The sequence below is a fragment of the Solanum lycopersicum genome, chromosome 8 (genome assembly GCF_036512215.1).
Source record: "Solanum lycopersicum chromosome 8, SLM_r2.1".
Taxonomy (NCBI): domain Eukaryota; kingdom Viridiplantae; phylum Streptophyta; class Magnoliopsida; order Solanales; family Solanaceae; genus Solanum; species Solanum lycopersicum.
Genome location: NC_090807.1, coordinates 55984023 through 56003166, shown reverse-complemented (window position 1 = coordinate 56003166; position 19144 = coordinate 55984023). Strand labels below are relative to the sequence as shown.

The 19144-nt window shown below is 34.9% G+C and overlaps 2 protein-coding genes across 3 annotated transcripts; both read left to right on the top strand.

The window, feature by feature from the left end:
- Positions 1–1285: 1285 nt before the first annotated feature.
- On the top strand, positions 1286–3180 carry LOC101245867 (uncharacterized). Its single transcript, XM_010326764.4, has 2 exons — positions 1286–1479; positions 1795–3180. The coding sequence occupies exons 1-2, from the start codon at positions 1446–1448 to the stop codon at positions 2916–2918; spliced, it is 1158 nt and encodes a 385-aa protein (XP_010325066.1). The 5' UTR covers positions 1286–1445; the 3' UTR covers positions 2919–3180.
- A 4463-nt stretch (positions 3181–7643) lies between these two features.
- Positions 7644–19129, top strand: LOC101246947 (endoribonuclease YbeY-like). Of its 2 annotated transcripts, NM_001323559.1 has the most exons (12): positions 7695–8124; positions 9062–9313; positions 9382–9477; positions 9920–10094; positions 10238–10306; positions 10400–10500; positions 10647–10739; positions 11944–12015; positions 14084–14203; positions 14297–14347; positions 16760–16948; positions 18581–19088. In NM_001323559.1, the coding sequence occupies exons 1-12, from the start codon at positions 7747–7749 to the stop codon at positions 18746–18748; spliced, it is 1764 nt and encodes a 587-aa protein (NP_001310488.1). In that variant the 5' UTR covers positions 7695–7746; the 3' UTR covers positions 18749–19088. The 2 variants fall into 2 exon arrangements, with proteins under 2 accessions (XP_069143710.1, NP_001310488.1); XM_069287609.1 differs by lacking the exon at positions 11944–12015 and having other exon boundaries at positions 7644–8124; positions 18581–19129.
- The last annotated feature ends 15 nt before the right edge of the window (positions 19130–19144 follow it).

Below are 19144 nucleotides of genomic sequence, written 5' to 3'. Positions count from 1 at the left end.
CAGCGTCGTGATAGAGAGAAGTGGCGATGATGGTGCACGCCACCATTGTTTCACAGTACATTAGTGTGAGACAAGAGGCTACACTGGCTAGTGGAGAGGAGAACGAGATGGGTGAGGATATGGTCATGGCGGTGAAGAGGTTTTTCGGCTGATGCAATGATTTAGGTTGTTATTTTTGTGGAGATTGGAGGAGCAAAGCGACAAAGATGAAGATGGATGAGGGAGAAAGTATATGTAATTTCGCCGATAAAACTGGCGAAGGTGGCGACGATGACTTTTTCTTGTCGATTTTGATCCTGAAACAGTGAAAATAGGGAGAATTGGATGTATGGAAATTCACTATAAAAATTGCCAAAATAAATTTTACTATTTTACATTTTATTTAATATTTTTTGTTAATAATTTTAAAATATTGTTATGAAGTAATTATGAATATGACATTAATATATCTGTGGTAGATATGACATGTCAATTATATGCTCCCTCCATTCGGTATTGTTTCTTTTCGAAAGTTAAATTTAATTCGATATTTTAAACAAAATAATTAGATATTCTAAATTTATATGAAAAATACTATAAATTATAATTTTTACATATTAATATGATGAAAAAAATACATTTTAAAGATGTTAGTCAATATTTTTATAATTTAACTCTAAAAATATAAATTATGACAAACAATAAGGGACGAAGAAAGTAAAGAAGAGTGATAAGGATCAAAATGACAAGGGATAAGTAAAAAGATTCACTGTACAAAATTACAAACTGATACCAACATGGAAAAATTACATAAATTAGTACATTTTAATAAATAATTACTGATTTTAGCAATATTTTTTATTTATTACCATTTATAACAATGTTATGTCAAATCTACGATATGAATTAAAAGTGAATTATGTATGCAATATATATGAATTATAATTATTTTTTGAAATATATTATGTTTGTTTGGTAAAAATTTGACATATTGTATTATAAGTGTATTAAAATGTGCGATAAATGTATTATCCATTATTAAAATTTGTATTATATATGAATAATAAATTGTTATTTATAATATGTATTAAACTTGTATTAAAAATGAATTAAAAGTGATCAAGTGAAAAAAAAATATTATTGGTATAAATGGTAAATATTTTTTTTATTTTAGTATATTTATGTAAGTTTCCCTACAAACATTTCGTCGGGAAAAAAAATAGTCAAAGACGAATCACAAGGGTTAAAAGGTAACGAAGCCCAAGCCCAACCTTAAAGTCGAACGAAAGGAGGGCTCTGTATTCCCGTAGTATTTTCTCTCTAGCGCAGAGGATGCTAAGAGAGAAACAGAACACAACAATGGCGGTAATCACACAGTAACCAAGGACATTGACGACGAAAGAGGCTGACATACAGCTTATGTTGGCAGCTGAAGTCCACCTCGGCACCAATAACTGTGACTTCCAATGGAACGTTACGTCTCCAAGAGTCGCAACGACGGTAAACTCTTTGGTTCACTATACTATAATGCAAATATCCTCGTTCTAGATCCATGATGATAATAATTCAGTAGGTATCTACACGAATATTTCATGGTAGTGAAATATATGCTGGTAAACATGCACTGATAGATCCCTATTAATAGAATTGAAAACTAGAACAAAGTAAATTCATATACCTAGAGAAAAGTATTTTCCTGTTTACTAGCAGAATTCATATAACTTTTTTCTTGTTCAGTTTATAGATGATGTGTTTTTATATGCTATGATTTTTCATTCGTGGAAGAATGATGTTTGTTCTATCTGTTTGTTGAAGGGAATAAAAGTAGGAAGTTGAAGAAAATGTATGATACTGAGGATATACATGAAGATGTTGATCTTTCTTCATCTATAGAAATAGAAGAAAAAAATAAAACAGACAAAGGTAATATCAAAAAGACAAAAAGTGTAAAATTAGGACGCAGCTCTGAAGATCCTACACATGAGAAGAGTGGAAAGAGAGTGAGATTTTCTGGTCAGGTTCAGATTTTCCCTTCATTGAATCATACAAGTGATGAGAAGCATGAGATCGAGGAAGAAAATTTACTGCAGGGCAAGCGATTCTCAAAGCTTGAAGATGAAATTGTCAAAGAGGCTGTTCATAAATACATAGAGCTACATAACTTAGGCGAACAAGGGCTGAAAAAGGTGTTAAATGCTAGATCTTATCCTGAAATTAAGGGTTGCTGGAAAGAAATAGGGAGGTCTATACCATATAGACCTACTATTGCAGTTTATTCTCGTGCGCAGATCTTATTTCGAAGGAGTGAATCACGTAAATGGACCGAAGAAGAGTGTGAGATTTTACTAAAGCTCCAAAAAGAGCATGGGAATAATTGGAAACGCATAGCTGATGAACTTGGAAAACATCGGCGGCATGTGAAGGATACATGGCGAAGGCTAAAGCAATCCAATCAGAATAAAGGTTCATGGACTCAGGAGGAGTACCAGAATTTGTTTGATTTAGTGAACACTGATCTGAGACTGAAGCTTTCTGAAGAGAAGAAATCTAAACATGGGATGCTACGAGATAATATTGCATGGAATGCAATAAGTGAAAACTTGTCCACAAGAAATCCTACAAATTGCTGCTTGAAATGGTATAATCAATTAACATCATCCATGGTGGACAAAGGTGAATGGGCGGATGTCGATGACTATCGCCTAATTGATGCACTTTTTGAGCTGGACGCAAGCTGCATTGAAGATGTGGATTGGGACAACCTTCTTGACCACAGGCATGGAGAGATATGTCGAAAGAGATGGAACCAAATGATTCTTCACATAGGTCAACTTGGAAACAAGTCATTTGTTGATCAAGTAGAAGTTCTAGCCAAGAGATACCGTCCTGATTTGGTCGAAGTAAGAGAGGCTTGGGACAATAAACCAATCGTTCCATGATATGCCAATCATGCAGCAGTGATGTGTCTGAAGAGAGTTATTTAGCAGTAGCACATACTATACAACATTTAGTAGACATGTGTATACATACTAGATAGGTATGACCCCCAACATTTACATTTTGAAGTGAGTAGTTTTTTAGCGTGAAAATTGACACCAGGTTATCGTTTTCAAAATATTATAAAAGAGTGATCATTACAACAACAATATTAGCAGTGTACCATACAACACAGAATCAGTAAACTATTAACTGTGTATGTAATACATAAGAAAACTTTTTGAAGTCCGAGAATTCTCAACTCACAAAAAAACACACAGAGAAATGCTACAATATATACAAGTAGTAAAATGAACAGAGGAAGTGCATCCAAAGCAGCCAGGAACAGAAGAGTCACTAAGATAGTTAAACAAATAAAAACGCAAAAAAGAAGATGAGAAAGTAGCTAGCTTGCAAATGTCAAACTATATAGTATCCCCATATACCCATAACAGAAAGGTAATAAGCACATTTTCCCTGGACCAATCAGGAACTTTTTACTGATAAAAACAAAGCGCAAACAGATGCACATCACTTCAGAGCATTGAGTGTGATGGAAGAGCTAAGCTACAGAAGAGTTCCACCGATAAGTTCATTCAATCATGGCATACTCAAATAGACAAAAAAAAAAAAAACTAAATAGAAGAACATGGAATACAAGTACTTAATTTAATGATACCAGGGCACGACGATTTTGTTTCCATAGTTGTAATTGTTCTTTTGGCATTGACCATGGAGCTCTTATCACTATCAGCATGTTCATTTAAAGAAGGACTCCTGACTGAAATATTTGCACACTCATAAAGAATCTTCTAATAGCCGTTGCAGTTGGTTTGCTTTTTTTTACTAATGCTCTACATGAAGCCATGTAAAATGTGGCAAGCGATTTTCCAAAGGCTATGATTCTTTGGTTGTAATTTTGCTACTTGAAAGTAGTTTACTGCGGAAGTTTAATTGCAGCAATAGGTGACTTTAGAATATAAAAATTATTGGCAGGGTCAAAACACCCTTCAATTTTAGTTTATTATTTGATTTTATCGTCGGCGTTAAAATGAAGTTAATTTTACCCCTTCCATTACTGATTTCATCAAATTTACCCTCATTAGATGGAATCCTCAAATCAACCCAAGTTGATCTGATTTTTTTTTAAAAAAACCCTACCTCCTTTTTTAACCCAATGACCCATTTATCCTCCTTGTTCTTCCAGCATCGGTCTTTGGCTCAGGAATTTCATATTGGAAGTCGAAAAACCCAAACTTGTCCCTGCAAACTGTCAGGAGAAATTAGCAACAGGAGGGGTAAAATTAAATTTATTTTAACTAGAGTAAAATCAAACAATAAACTAAAATTGAGGAGTATTTTGACCTTTTTCCTTTAATTAATTGTCACTAAAAGTCTATTTTGATGTAATGTAAGTTCAAAAGATATTTCAAGAGCAATTAGTTCTTTTAAGAGGATAGTTTGAGCAATTATTTCAAACAAAAGGAAGAGTTATATACTTTTAAACATATTAGCATGAGTTATATATATTATTGGAGTAATATTTGAACACCCATATGACCAGTGGCATAGCAAGAAATATTATGAAGGGTGTTTAGGAAATACATTAAATTTTAAAAAATGACAAATGGGTGTACAATTTTTTTTTTATAATCAAACCACGTAATATTAATAATTAAATTTCTACTATGAACATATATACAAAAAAAATCTAGTTAAACTACATAATACTTAGTTTAGTGCGTTTAGTTTAATATAACGTGATCGGACAGAAGAAAAACAAAGGAGAAAATTCAATTTAGAATGACATCATTTTTATGCTTTAAGCGACGACGACAGTAATAATGAGACATGTAAAATAAAGATCACAATCAAACAATTTTTTTTAAAAAAGAATTCTATATGGAGTCTTTTTTACTTTTAGTTGTTTTATATAAAATTTCAACGTTGTTTATTAACTTTAATTAAATTTGAAAAAATAAGTTGTAAGTCAAACAATTAAAATTCTAATTGGCTACTAAAAATTTTAAATTTTTAAGTTGTATCCACTTAAGGATTATTTAGATTTAGAAAGTAACTAAAAAAAAGCTATATTTTAAAATAGTAAAAATGACATAAAAGATTATGTAGATTTAGATAGTAACTAAAAAAAGCTCTATTTTAAAAAAATTAAAAATGGTATAAAGGACAAATGTTATTGGTGAGGATCGAACGGATGCAACTTTAGTTGTCCCAAGAACCACTGGGCTATACATGCTTGCTGGGCTCAAGGTGTACAAATACATTAGGCTTAAGTCATATGCGGCCCCTTAAAGTTGTCCGCATATTTTACTTAGACACTTCAATTTAGCCTCATACCTATTGAACACCTTATGTGTTCAAAAACAGTTCCTATTGGACACAAATGGCTTATGTGGCAAAAAATGTGTATTTCACAGTCCCCAAGCGCGTGAAACCATTTGAAATGATCTTTTTTTCTTTTTCTTTTCAATTAATAGACCTAATTAATAAATAATGCATAAAAATAATTAATTTAAAATAAAAAAAAAAGACCTTCTTCCACATACCTTTCTGCAACTTCTCTGATTTCTTTCCATACCCACACCCACCCCATCCATCTTTTCTTCGATCCCCTCAAATTCTTCTTGTGTTTTTTCTTTTTCTATGTAAAGCTAATTAAAGTCTCAAATATTTTGGCAAAGTTTTATTTTTTCGATAAAAATAATATTTCGATGAAGCAATTGATTATCTTTTCTATAAAAAATTATTTTTCTTGTAATTTGTTATAAATAATTATTAGTGAAAAGAAGATAAAAGATAATGAATAGAAGGTTTTGATGCAATCAAAATGAAAGGTGAATGATGAATTAGCTTAGATTGACAATAATGGTGAAATATGGATAAAATTCAATGGAGAAGAAGAAAAGGCTGGAGGTTATTGTTGACTGGCGTTGAAACGTCGGTGCCAGTGAAAAGGAAACGAAGAAGAAGAAGTATGGAGGTTGCAGTTCAAGTCGACGAGAAGAAGAAGAATGGTGGGTGGCCGGTGGGCTGGGGTGGGGGTGCAGTGGATTAATTCAATTTTTGTTTTCTTAAATTGCTTTTTGATTATTTAAATAAAAAATTTTAAAAAATTAATACAATTGTCATGTGTCATCGCTTCTTTGGTCCATTTGTCATGTTTGAGCGTTTGAAATGCACGCATATTTCTCTTTTATTTGACTATCATTTCGTGTTAAATTGGTATAAATTTATTAAGGTTAAAGTGTTCAATAGGTATGAGGCTAAATTAAGGTGTCTAAGTGAAATATACGGACAACTTTAAGGGGCCGCATATGACTTAAGCAAATACATTAAGTAGTCATTTGTAGTATTTTACTTATATATAGAGTTTAATTTTTTGATGAAGGGTGTCTAATCGGGCACCTTGACACCACCGTAGCTCCGCCCCTGGATATGGGGATGAGTTCATACAAATCAAAATCCTCATAAATCATGTACGCCAACATGGGTAAAAGATCATGAATTTTAGATGATTCCTTATTGTTTTTAAGCATAACTTAGTGGATCCACTTAGTTAACATGTCCTATATCCTGGCAAGGTATAAAACAGTTCTGGTAGGGTGGTCGAGACGTTGTATTATTATGTAGCTCATATTGATGATTGTCAATTAGACAATCTCTCAATAGAGTTAAAGGTGTATGTTTATATATCACTTATTATGTTAAGTTCAGAGATGAGAAAGTATTTTGTAAAGCTTTAAATGATTTTACTCTTTTATTTCTTTACATTCAGCTTGAGTTCATTATTATCTATTGCAATCCTTTCTTTTAGTTATTTGTTAATTAACTATATTACATACTCGTACATTCAATGTATCGATGTCATTCGACTTGCATCTTTTAATAATGTAGATACATGTTCTTGCGATCCTTAATAAGAGTCTGTTGAGATTATTTCAGCCGCTCGTCTGCTTATGAGTGAGACCTTCCTTGCTTTTGAGAATTCCAATTTTATGACTCGTTAGTAGTAGTTCTTTTAAGGAGTCGTGAGTTTTGTCCCGACACTCATATTTGTACTATACATCATAACTTAAAATATTCAAAAACGTGGGAACATATATTATTTAAAAATTATGTTAAAAAAATAATTAACCTACAACCACGAAGAAAACTGTCAAACCCTAGCTTCAAAATGAGGGAAAAAGGGTGAAATCGTTTCTGAAAAATAATGAAATGGGGGGAGTAATTAAGATTTATGGATTTAGTCTATGTAACAATAGAACTCTATTGGCATGCAATGCGACATCCACGTGACATTTAATAATTTCTATTAATAAGAAGTGTAATTTTCACCCAATAGTTTGACGAGAAATAATATTTTGAACTGAAATATAGTTTGAGGGTAAATATAAGCTATTTTGAATAATTTTAGGACATTTTGACCTTTTTTTTGTTTAGCCTACGTGGAAGTGAAATCCTATTTGAATGCAATATGACATTCAATAACTTCCGTTAATAACGACACTTTTAATCCAATAATTTGATGAAAATGATATTTTGAGCCAAATTATATTTTAAGAACAAATATAATAATTTAGAGGTATTTTTTTAAATCTTTTTCTCTATAAAAAAAATATCACATGTAGACATTAGACATATGGACCCTCGTGTGAAATTCCAAATCTCCTGCGTCGCTCTCATTCCGGCAAAAAATAGCCACTCAATCGAGCGATACGTTTAAAGTAAATAAATATAGTACCAACTATTTCCATACATTTTTCTACTCGAATGCTTTCTCGTCTCAGCAGGACTACTCCTCCACCACTCGCCATGGCGGCGCGTGTTCTTCCACGCTCATTCCATCCTACCGCCGCGTCTGCCATGAGTGTCTCCACGAACTCGCATTTCATTCTCCCTCCGTCACCTACGGTGGCTCATATTTCCTTCGGCAAATCTTTGTCAATTATTGGTCGGAAGTTTCATTATGGATTGAATTGCAAAGAGGACAGGAGATGGAGTGTTGCAGGATGGAGTGGCAAAGTGTTTGCTAGTCAGAGAGAGTATAGGAAGTCTCGGAAAAGGTCGTTGAAGAAGAAAGAGAAAGAGTTGGAACTTAGTGTAAACATTTGCATTGAAGAGCAATTGCCCGATGATCCTGAAATTGTGGTAATATACCTTAGTTTGCTTTCTGATATACATTAATTTTGATTTGTGTGACATTTTATTGCAATGTGTAAAGTTTTGAACTTTAGATGTTGTTTGGTAGCTGTATAAGAAACAAACTATTTCATTTTATTGATTTTCGTATTACTTATACAACAGTGGGTAGGTAGATAGGAAATAAGTAATTTATGGATAAAATTAATAGTCGCTTGATTGATAATTTGGAAGCTCACATACCTAATATATCTACAAGTTACGAGAGAAACTATGTATCGGAAGGTAGAATAACTAATTCCTGCATAACTAATACATGTATTAAATAATACATAGATTCACTCATAATTAATCCCTATATTACTGATACATGAATAAATCTAATTAGCTACCAAACGACTTCAAGTGCAAATGGCAACAAGAAAAAAGGATATGCAACTCATATGTATGCACATTTTGGGCACCTATTGACCATTTTATGTTCCTATTGCATTTCTGTGGATAAGGATTTATCACAAAAGTTGTGAAGTGAAGGCTGCCTTCTAAAATAAAGTGCTAACTAGGGAAATAAACTGAGAATCATGTACATGAGCAATATTTTAACTTCTTGGCTAAGTCATTTTTCTCTATTAAGAATTTCTACATTTTTGTTTAGAACGTCAAAACGTGTTTCATGAGCCAGGGAAGAGATATGAACAAGAAATTAGTCCTTAGCGGATAATAGCTATTGATTTTTCAAGATCTTCAGTATCAAAAATGCCAAAATCAGTAAAAATAGGCAGGAAGATATATGCATTTTAAGTATACTAAACAGCCTCCTCTTGAGCTAGCTGAAAATTTCCAAACAAAATTTCTATCAAGAAAGTTTCAGGCACTACTTTGCAGTGACTCTAGTTTGTGAGTTCATTTCATTCTATTTTATTCATTCCCAATTCTGGTTCTGCAGGATATTTCGGAAATGCTTCGTCTTAATGTTCCAATGGCTATGAAATTTGCATTTGATAATTTGAAAGATTCAGACTATCAAACGAGGGATAGAGCAATTAATGACGTTGGTTGCTTTGAAAGTGTTGAATTGTCAGTATTGCTTTGCAACGATGAGTTCATCCGCGAACTTAATAAGGACTGGAGAGATGTGGATAGCCCTACTGATGTCCTTTCAATGTCACAACACATACCTGAACTTGAGCTGCCAATTGTAAGAAAATGCTTCATTATGCATGTCACGCCTCATGTAACAAAGCTGACTATGTCCATGTTCAACAGTTAATGCTGGGAGACATTGTGATTTCGGTGGAGACAGCAGCAAGGCAAGCAGAGGAAAGGGGACATAGTTTACTGGACGAGATACGCATCTTACTGGTAGGTTTGACATACTTCTGAACAATCTCTATATACTTCTGTTGAATCCAATATATCTTTATGACTCATTCCTCTGCCCAATTTATGGTGCAATGTGTGGTTATCTCTGAATATTGTCCCTGAAAGAAAGGCTGATCCTCAAATTTGGATGTCAATAATATTTTCGACATCTAGTACCCTTGGCAATTTTCATAATAGGTAGTCCATCCATTAGTGTTCATCAAATATGGACACATGCATAGTTTCTATCACTCATTTATTCCGGTTGTTCATTTTTTATGGAGTTGCTTTCATGTGGTCATATGGTTATAGATTTAAAGCCTTTTGGATTGTCATTGTCTTGAAGTAGGAAGGATGACAGTGGTTTGAACCAAGTCACCAACTGCTCTAGAATTTGATGTTGTCTTACAAATGAGACAATCGTTGTTCGTCACCCCTGCAGGTTCATGGCTTGCTACATCTTTTGGGGTTCGATCATGAGATTAGTGATGAAGCTGAAGCTGAAATGGAGAAAGAAGAGGAGCTCCTTCTAAAATGTCTTGGGTGGAAGGGAAAAGGATTAATTCAGAGCGCATATGATGCTGAGGCTGCTGGAAGTTCTCTTTTGGAGAACATTGGTAATGTACCAAATAAGAACTAAAAGATTGTGGCCTTCTTCGTTCAATTATTCTCTTCTAGTTATTATATTATTCTGTATTGTAAGTTTACATTCCTAATTAATGGGATTGAAGAGTTGATCTTACTTGTCAACTGTGTAAAGACAGGAAGAAAGAAGGGAGTCTACGATTTTACAGACCAAAGTTTAGCTACATCTTCTGTGATATGGATGGTAAGGAAACAAGTATGATGCTTAGAATTGGTTCGTTTAATCTGTTTCACCTTGTTTATTATCTCGTTATTTTCTTTTCATTGTTGGTGTTAGGTACCCTCCTGAACAGCAAAAGTCAGATTAGTTCAGCAACTGCTGAAGCTCTTAGAGAGGCCACTTCTAGGGGTGTAAAAGTGGTCATAGCTACTGGAAAAGTGAGGACAAACTATTTTTTTCCCCATATCCTGCCTAGTTTCTCTGATTTCCTTTAGATATAATAGTATCTCTTGATGCGATATACTGTGTTTTTTTCCTGCTTCTGTTCAAATATCATAAGCTTTGTATTTTTCTTGGTGAACAGACTCGTCCTGCTGCCATTACTCTGCTCAAGAGTGTAGGTTTAGCTGGAAAAGACGGCATTATTTCAGAGGTTTCTCCAGGAGTATTTGTGCAGGTTTAACTTATTCCATTTCTATCCCTAATTAATAGCATCTTTTGAATTTTTCGAGCCATTCAACATGTACAATTGGATATGGGTAATCGAGATTCACTTAAAAAATAATATAGAGATTCATTTAAGATAATCATAACGTCTTGTACATCCTCCCAAAACTAGGGAATTTTGTTGATCACTTACTACCCCCCACCCCTCCCAAAAAAGAAGTGAAAGTTCTTCATGTGTTGTAAATAATCTTGTATGTTGAATGATAGTTCGGAAACAAATGTAACCATTTAGGGACTACAGAAAATGGAACGTGGAGCAATAAGAGATAGACGGAGTAGCCTATTTGTGAACCATATCTGATGATGTTATTAAGGACAATCATATACTTAGGAAACAACTGCTTGACAAATTCTTTTCTACAACCTTATTTATTCAGGTTATTTCAGCAGCTATATCACGGCATGTACATCAAATGGTCTGTTAGTGTTGTGAGTGAAATTGGGGAGAGTGGAATGAGAATTAATGATTTGGTGATTTCCTTAATAAGAAGTTTATGAAGTTGATTTATACAATCTTTTTCATTTTTTTTTGGGAAGGCTGAAATTTATGGAACAATTTAAATGATTATATTTAGAGAGAGGAGGATGAAGTGATCAATGCCTGAAAGGCATGGAGTTGAAAATACAACGAGGTTAAGATGGAGAATTAGAAGGATAAGTTTATTGGAGTTTGGAAATCTCTATTATGTTTTTTTTTTTGACATAGGTATTTTATGTCCTGTTGTTCTTTTTTATGACCAAAATGAAATAAAACAAGTATGAAGTAAACTGATACTCCTACTTTTATTGGTAAGTGTATTAATTAGACCTAGAATTTATTACTTATTATATTTGAATATATAGTGGTTTAGGATGGAGATGAAGTTCCTTTTTAAAAAAATCAACCCAAAGGAATGGAGATGAAGTTCACTTTTTTCTTTTTGAAGAATGTTTGCATTTTTAAGTTAAAAGTTGTCCCCACTTAAATTTTCTTGGTTATAAGATGTTGAGTTAGTACTGATCAGTCAATAAAAAGAAAGGTTCTCAGGAAAAAGGACACATTTTGGAACATCCCAAAATATAAAGTTTGTCATTAGTTTGGGCTAAAAGGAGTAATTATGTCACTTGATCGGCCATTTAATAGCTTTCACTTTTTGAATTTTTCCCAATGCTAGGGGTTGCTCGTTTATGGCAGACAAGGCAGGGAAATATCTCGAATAAACTTGGATCCAGTTGTGTGTAGAGAGGTAATTTTCCTTTGCTTGTGTCAGCCTTAGTTCCCTTTCATTGGTTTACAATCGTATTCTTCTTATTCTTTCGGATCATGTTTGTATGTTCGACTTTATGGTTGGTAACATCTATTTTACCCATTACTCACATATCATTATTCAATCTCTTTGATTAAAAGATATAATTGCACCACAAAATGTTATTGATCCACTAGGAGTCAATTCAAATGGAAGGATGTAAGTCCTATATTTTATGGGTCAGTTTATTGGTTCTCTTCTTTTTAAATAAAATACATAAACTTTAAAAAGTGCATCAAGATGTACCTACTGGTCAATTAAGTGGGTGCGAGACAATCTGGCAAAAAAATTTACTAGTCAACTTCTTTTCATTTGTCTAAGCCTGGATAGACAAAGTTTTTCGGTATCTATGCTAGCGGGAGGTAGCAAGTACCAGGTGGAATAATCAAAGTGTGGCTAGTTGGCCTAGACACCGCACCACCATCAGATTTGACTCTTGGAGTACCTACCTTTCCTTACAAGTGTTGGTGGGATATATTAGGTACCTCGTGGAATTAGTTAAGGCTTGTACGACCTGGCACGGACACCATGATTATAAAAAGATAAAAATATCACAACTCCAATGTCCGTAACAATATGGAAGGAAAGGAATCACAAATGTTTCGATGGAAGATGAGGGGCACCTTGTTCTACAACTACTCCTTAATTTCAAATTAATTGGAATAAGCCTCTTCCACATCATTTCACAAATTTCATCATGATACTCAATAATGTCTGCTTTCAAACAAAATTAGTTTTCTCTAAAGTTAGAGCCTTCTACATCTCATACTTTTTTTCCCCGACTTACAAATGTCTATTCACACGACATATCCATAGTGACGTGCCTTGGTGTATGTTATTCACGGATGACATAGTATTTATTGACGAGACTCGTGATGGAGTTAATACTAAGCTAGAAGTTAGGAGGCAAATCCTAGAGTCTAAAGGGTTCAGGGTGAGCAGAACCAATATTGATTACTTAGAGTACAAGTTTAGTGATGCAACCATGAGGTTTGTGTAGAGTGAGGCTTGATACCCAGGTCATCCCCGAGAGAGGATGTTTCAAGTATCATGGGTCCTTAATTCAAGGTAATGGAGACATTGACGATGATATCACTCATCATATTGGGTCGGGTGGGCGAAATGAAGGCTCGCCTAATTAGTCTTGTGTGATAAGAAGATACCACCTAAACTTAAATATAAGTTCTATAGAGTGGTGGATAGATTGACTATTTTGTATGGAGCGGAGTGTTGCCAGTCAAGAGCTCTCATGCTTAGAAGATGAAAGTTGCGGAAATGAGGATGTTAATGTGGACATGTGGGTATACTAGGAGATATAAGATTACAAAAAAAGATATCCAAGACAAAGTGAGAGTAGTCTCCGTGGTGACAAGATGAAGGAAGCGAGGTTAAGATGGTCTGGACATGTAAAGAAGAAAAGCATAGATTCCTCAGTGAGGAGGTGTGAGAGGTTGATAGTGGTGGGCATTCGGAGAGGTAGATGTAGGCTGAAGAAATATTAGGAGAGGCGATTAGACATGACATGTGCATCTTGAGCTTTCCGAGAACATGTTTTTAAATTAGAGGTTTTGCAGGTTGCTAATTGGAATAAAATGTTACTAGTAATTCTCTCGCTTTCCTGCGGGGTAGGATAGGTGGTGGTATCGGTACTTACTCTCTTACCAGTATTTTTAGCACTATTCACGGAGTTTCTTGTTCATCAATTGTTGTTATCATTTGTGTTTCCTGTGCTTCGGTTATCACACTAGTTTGTTGTTGTTATGCTATATTCCGTTGTCCTTACTACTTTCATTTCCGTATTCTCTTTTCCAAACTTCTTGGAGATGCTTTACTTGAAGCGAGGGTCTATCAAAAATACTCTGTATGTTAAAAAGTTTTCTTTCTTTTTTTAAACTCTGTTCCAAGTCAAACTAGACCATTCTTTTTGAAATGGAGGGAGTATAAAAAAGGACTCATTAAATTTATTTGTCCATATGAGACCTGATTCTGACCATTCTTCAGTTTACAGGCATGTCTCTACTCTCTTGAGCATAGGATTCCCCTTGCTGCATTTAGTGAGGACCGGATCTTTACATTGTTTCATCACCCGCTTGTGGATTCACTTCATACCATATATAATGAGCCAAAGGTACCATCCATATCAATATTTTATATCTTGCTAGACAGTATACAAGCATTGGGATTTTTTGCTGAATGCTTCATATCTAATCTATTTTGCCAGGCCGAGATTATTCCTTCAGTTGAGCAACTATTGACTGGGACAGACATACAGGTATGTAGCTGAAATTAGCTGCTAAGCATATGACTAGTACTTTCCAAGTATTGAAGGGTACTGGAGATCAATTGTAGGTTTTTAGTGTTGCCCTGAACATGTGCCATTTATTATTGAGCGGGAATTGTACCTTGCACTAGTATTACACATTTAAGCTGAAAGGAAAACTGCATCTGAAGTTGCTGGAAGAGTCCTTATTTTTCAAGCTGGTGGCTGACTTAGGATGCAGATGCACCACATGATTAGGTAGTTGCAGTGTTGTTAAAAGCGCGCTTCAAAGCGAGGCGACCCTTGTGCGCTTTTTTAACTTGAGGCGAGGCGATTTGAAAAAAGCACTCGCTTCAGAGGAAGAAGCGAGAAGCGACGCTGAGGAAAAAGCGCGCTTTTTATAAAAAAAAAAAGCGACAATTAGGGTTTTTTTAAAAAAATTAGTTTTTTTTTTAAAAAATCTGAAATATAACTTCTCTCCTCACAACTCTTCTTTCCTTCTCTCCTCGCGACTCTTTTTCCCTTCTCTCCTTGCGACTTTCTTTCCCTTCTCTCTCCTGAAGCTCTCGATTGAGGCTGCTGGCTGTCACCCTTCTTTTTCTCGTGAAGATCTCGACTGAGGCTGCTGGCTGCCTCCCTTCTTTCTCTCCTCAAGATCTCGACTGAGGCCTGCAGGTAATTTGTTCATCTCTTTTTTCTTCTTCTTCTCTTCTTTTCTTCATCTCTATTCTTTGCTGCCTGCTCTTTTCTTCTTAGTTCTTACTGACTGCTGCCTCTGTTTTTTTTTTCAATTCTTTTGTTTTTTTTTTAATTTTATGATCAGTGTGTATGCTAGCAGCCTTTTTTATTATTTTCTGAAACTTCCTTTTGTTTTTAGTATTTTGTGATTTAATTATGTTTTTGATTTTTTGCTTTATATGTTATGACTTGTGAGTATTTTTGCCTAAGTAATTTCTTTCAATCTAAGACTATATTACCTCTTTTTAGTTATTTAATATTTTTTTATTTTTATACTAAATGTCGCTTTTTTTAAAAAAAAGCGCACGCTTCGCTTCACCTTCTCGCTCCTGTGAAGCAAGCCCTCGTCGCTTTTTTCCGCTTCTCGCTTCCCAAAACACTGGGTAGTTGGTTAAATTTGATCATAGACTTTTTAACTTTTGTTTTTGGGTGGGGGTGGCTTACGTCTTGTACGCACATTGCTATGTTGTGGAGGTGAAGCCTCCCCTACCCTTCCAAAGTTTGTCTAGATGTCAAATTCCTCTCCATATGCTTAAAATAGCCCATTCACGGTTCTGTTTACTAATGCAAGTTGAGCTCAGTGATTCTTAAAAACAATCTTTTCTCTTATTGCTTTTGAAGTTGATAATTTACGTATTATAGTAATCACAGCAAGTAAGAAAAGGCAATTAGCTAGAAATCTGGAAGATAAGAAATAAAAGACAACCTAAAGAGATAAACTTAGCTACTATGTGTTTTTTGGGAAAGGTAAAGCTGTATTCCTCAGCAATGAGGGTATGCTGACAACTATCATAAACTGACAAGGCAGGTAATCATAATTACATGGAGCCTAGGAAATCTGCTAATTGTTCTACCTCATCTATACCCTCTCCTTTACACCAAAATATAAAGTATTGATGCAGTTTTCTTTTACTTTCTGCATTGGATTAGTAATATTCTCAATACATCTATTATTTCTTTCCTTCCAAACTGACCACCATATGCAAGAAGGAACTAGGCTTCACCATTTTTTTTGCTTTTTACTCCCAGTCTCCCACCTCTCCTATCCAGCAGCTTAGAAGATCTGAAGTATGTTCAGGCATCACCCATGGTTCTTGAATAAGAGTGTGGAACATATGCCATACCTGAGTAGTCACTCTTTTGATCTGAAGTATGCTCAGGCATCACAATGGTTCTTTTGAGGATCGCTTGTTGGTGAAGATGCAGATGTCAGGTTTGCTGGTGTGTGGAGGTTTGGGTTGTTATCTTTTTGACATTCCCATGGTCATGGTTATTTTGTGTATTCAAGGTCGAGGGCAAAAGGGGACAGTTGCATCACTGTATGATCTTCTTAGTTTTCTTTTTCCTTGTTGGGGTGTGGATGGGAGGGTTCGTCCCCTTTTTAGTGGTGGCGCTTTAAGTAAACACATGGTATGCACTCCATCTGTAGGGAGGGGAATTACTCCTCCCTAAAAGGAAAATGGTTCTATCAACCTTTTTTGTTTACTTCCAATTGTGTTTTAAATCTTTTTTCACATTTCTTCTGTTTACTCTTAAATTTAACTTTTGGCTTCCTCCCCATTTTTATTTGCTTGTTCACATTCCAAGTTTTTCATCTGCAGGTGGTAGGGGATATTTTTTTTTTCATTCATTCAGCATCCATATTCTAGGTTTGGTTGTAACTAATCCTTTATTGTCAATTTGCAGAAGGTGATCTTCTTCGATACTGTGGAGGGAGTGAGTTCTACATTGAGACCATACTGGGAGGAGTCACTTGGAGATAATGCCTCTGTTGTCCAAGCTCAACCGGACATACTTGAAATTGTTCCTCCTGGATCTTCTAAGGGCAGTGGAGTAAAGATTCTTCTTGATCATTTGGGTGTTAGTCCTAAGGAGGTGAGTGCTATCGAACTTTTTCCATTATCTCTTCTACTACCTAATATCTCAAAACAGTTGAATTGAAGATTGTTAACCAGAACTACATCGACACAGTTTTTCTCAAAGAATAAAATAAAATACCTTGACTCAAGTATTAATATTTATCTTCCCTATGTTACTTTTAGCATTTAATCATCACGGTACACTTAAGTTTACTGCAACTTGCCTTGATATCCTTAACTCAGCAAAAATGTAGTATCATCAGTTTCGTTCCTGAAACATGCTTCATTCTCTCTGATGCACATATGCTGAAGAAGTTACCGTTAATGGGATTGATAACCCAAGAATTTGGGACAATAGAATGCCAGAAAAGTCTACCCGCACATATCTGAACAAATGGGGTTTAATGTGCCTATAACTTTGAGGTTTTTTTTGAGTTGCTTAAGATTCAGGGGCATTGCTGTATACATGTAAGACGCGCACACATGCGCGCGCGCGCACACACACACACACATATATACATATATATATATACACACACTCCCCCCATTTCACAAAGAATGACCTGGTTTGACTTGGTACGGAGTTTAAGAGTATAAAGAAGACTTTTATATCTTGTGGTTCTAAATTAAAGTTAGGTTAAATGTACAAAATTGTCCTTTGATCTTGTGACCTTAAACATGCCACGTGGAAAGTTGAAATTAAAATGTTATCAAAAAAAAAAAGAGGTCATTCTTTTTGAAACAAACTAAAAAGGAAATGAGGTCATTCTTTTTTAAACGGGGGGAGTATATTATTATTATTATTATTTTCAATCGTTTCAAATGTAAAATTAATATCACAGCGGTTAAGTGTGAGAATGGAACTCCCAAATGATAGACTTAATTGAAAAATGTCATCATAACACGTTAGAATTTTCTGAAGAATTGGTGTTCCTCTGGTGTAGACACATTCTTTCACTGAATATAGTGCAAATCTCGCGATGATAAGCTGGTCCGGACAACATAATTATCGCAAATAAAAACCTAGCCTATATGGAGTGAGCTGGAGATATCTACATTGTCAAACGCTCTCAAAATGACGGAACATCTTTTATTGGTAGACCTGTTTATGTTTTTCTCATAGCCTCATGGAACACCTATGTTTTGATTGACAGTGTGGAGCAAGGACGGATCTACAATGTAATCTATGCGTTCATGTGATGTCGTGAACCCAATAAGTTTTACTCAAGCCCTGATTATGTATTTAGAAATCCACTAAATACCTTTATATATGTGACCGTAAATCCAATTATTATTGTTTATTAACTTGAACCTATAGTAGGAATCCATGAACTTCAAATCCTAGATCTGCCTCTGGACTGGGGGAGCTTTCTAGATCTGCCTCTGGACTGGGGAGCTTTCTGTTCTTTCTATAGATTAATCATTTCCTTTCTCTACAGCCTTAGTGGGGCCATGGCCTAGGGGGGAATAGTTGATTTTCCCATTGCATATTTTGCATGACTAGTTCAAGATGGGGCAGAGATGTGATGAAACTGTATCAATTTCGTTTTATTCATACCATTTTTAGATCTGCATGAGCGTGCACAATCTAAAATTTTGTAGTCTAGTTATATAGTTTCTCCAACTCCTCTTCCACTTCTATTTTCAGATAATGGCCATTGGTGATGGAGAGAATGATGTGGAGATGCTTAAGTTGGCTTCCCTCGGTGTTGCTCTTAGCAATGGATCAGAGAAGGCAAAAGCTGTTGCAGACGTGATTGGTGCCAGCAACGATGAAAATGGAGCAGCTGATGCAATCTACCGTTATGCTTTTTGAGGTTATCTTCAGGAACGCAAGAATTGGAGAGGGCTATCCACACTTTCATAAAGTACCAAGGTTTAGTTTTCTAACTTATTCAATTCGAGTAAACTTCTCAGTAGTCACCAATTAGGCTGTAGTGGATCAAGTTCACCCCCTTCTCCGTTCATATTATAGGCCATTTATAATGAATTTAGATAAAGAAAACCCTATCTGTTGTCATTTACCTTTTGAAAGAATGAGGTAAGAAGCATATTTCGTATCTGCAGAGAACATCATTTTTCCCTTGAACATAGGGTATGTCAATGACATCTTACTGTAAGCCTGAATTCTTATATTCGCGATTCGTTTCTTTTAATTTCACATGCAAGATAAATAGATAATGCTCCAAAGATAAAATCTTGCCCAGAAGCC

Excerpts from the sequence above, each read along its gene's own strand:
- LOC101245867 (XM_010326764.4), top strand. The coding sequence starts at position 1,446 with ATGGAACGTTACGTCTCCAAGAGTCGCAACGACG. Across the intron at positions 1,480-1,794 it reads CTCCAAGAGTCGCAACGACG|GGAATAAAAGTAGGAAGTTG; the intron begins GTAAACTCTTTG and ends TGTTTGTTGAAG.
- LOC101246947 (NM_001323559.1), top strand. The coding sequence starts at position 7,747 with ATGCTTTCTCGTCTCAGCAGGACTACTCCTCCACCACTCGCCATGGCG. Across the intron at positions 10,307-10,399 it reads CATCTTCTGTGATATGGATG|GTACCCTCCTGAACAGCAAA; the intron begins GTAAGGAAACAA and ends TGTTGGTGTTAG. Across the intron at positions 16,949-18,580 it reads TGGGTGTTAGTCCTAAGGAG|ATAATGGCCATTGGTGATGG; the intron begins GTGAGTGCTATC and ends TTCTATTTTCAG.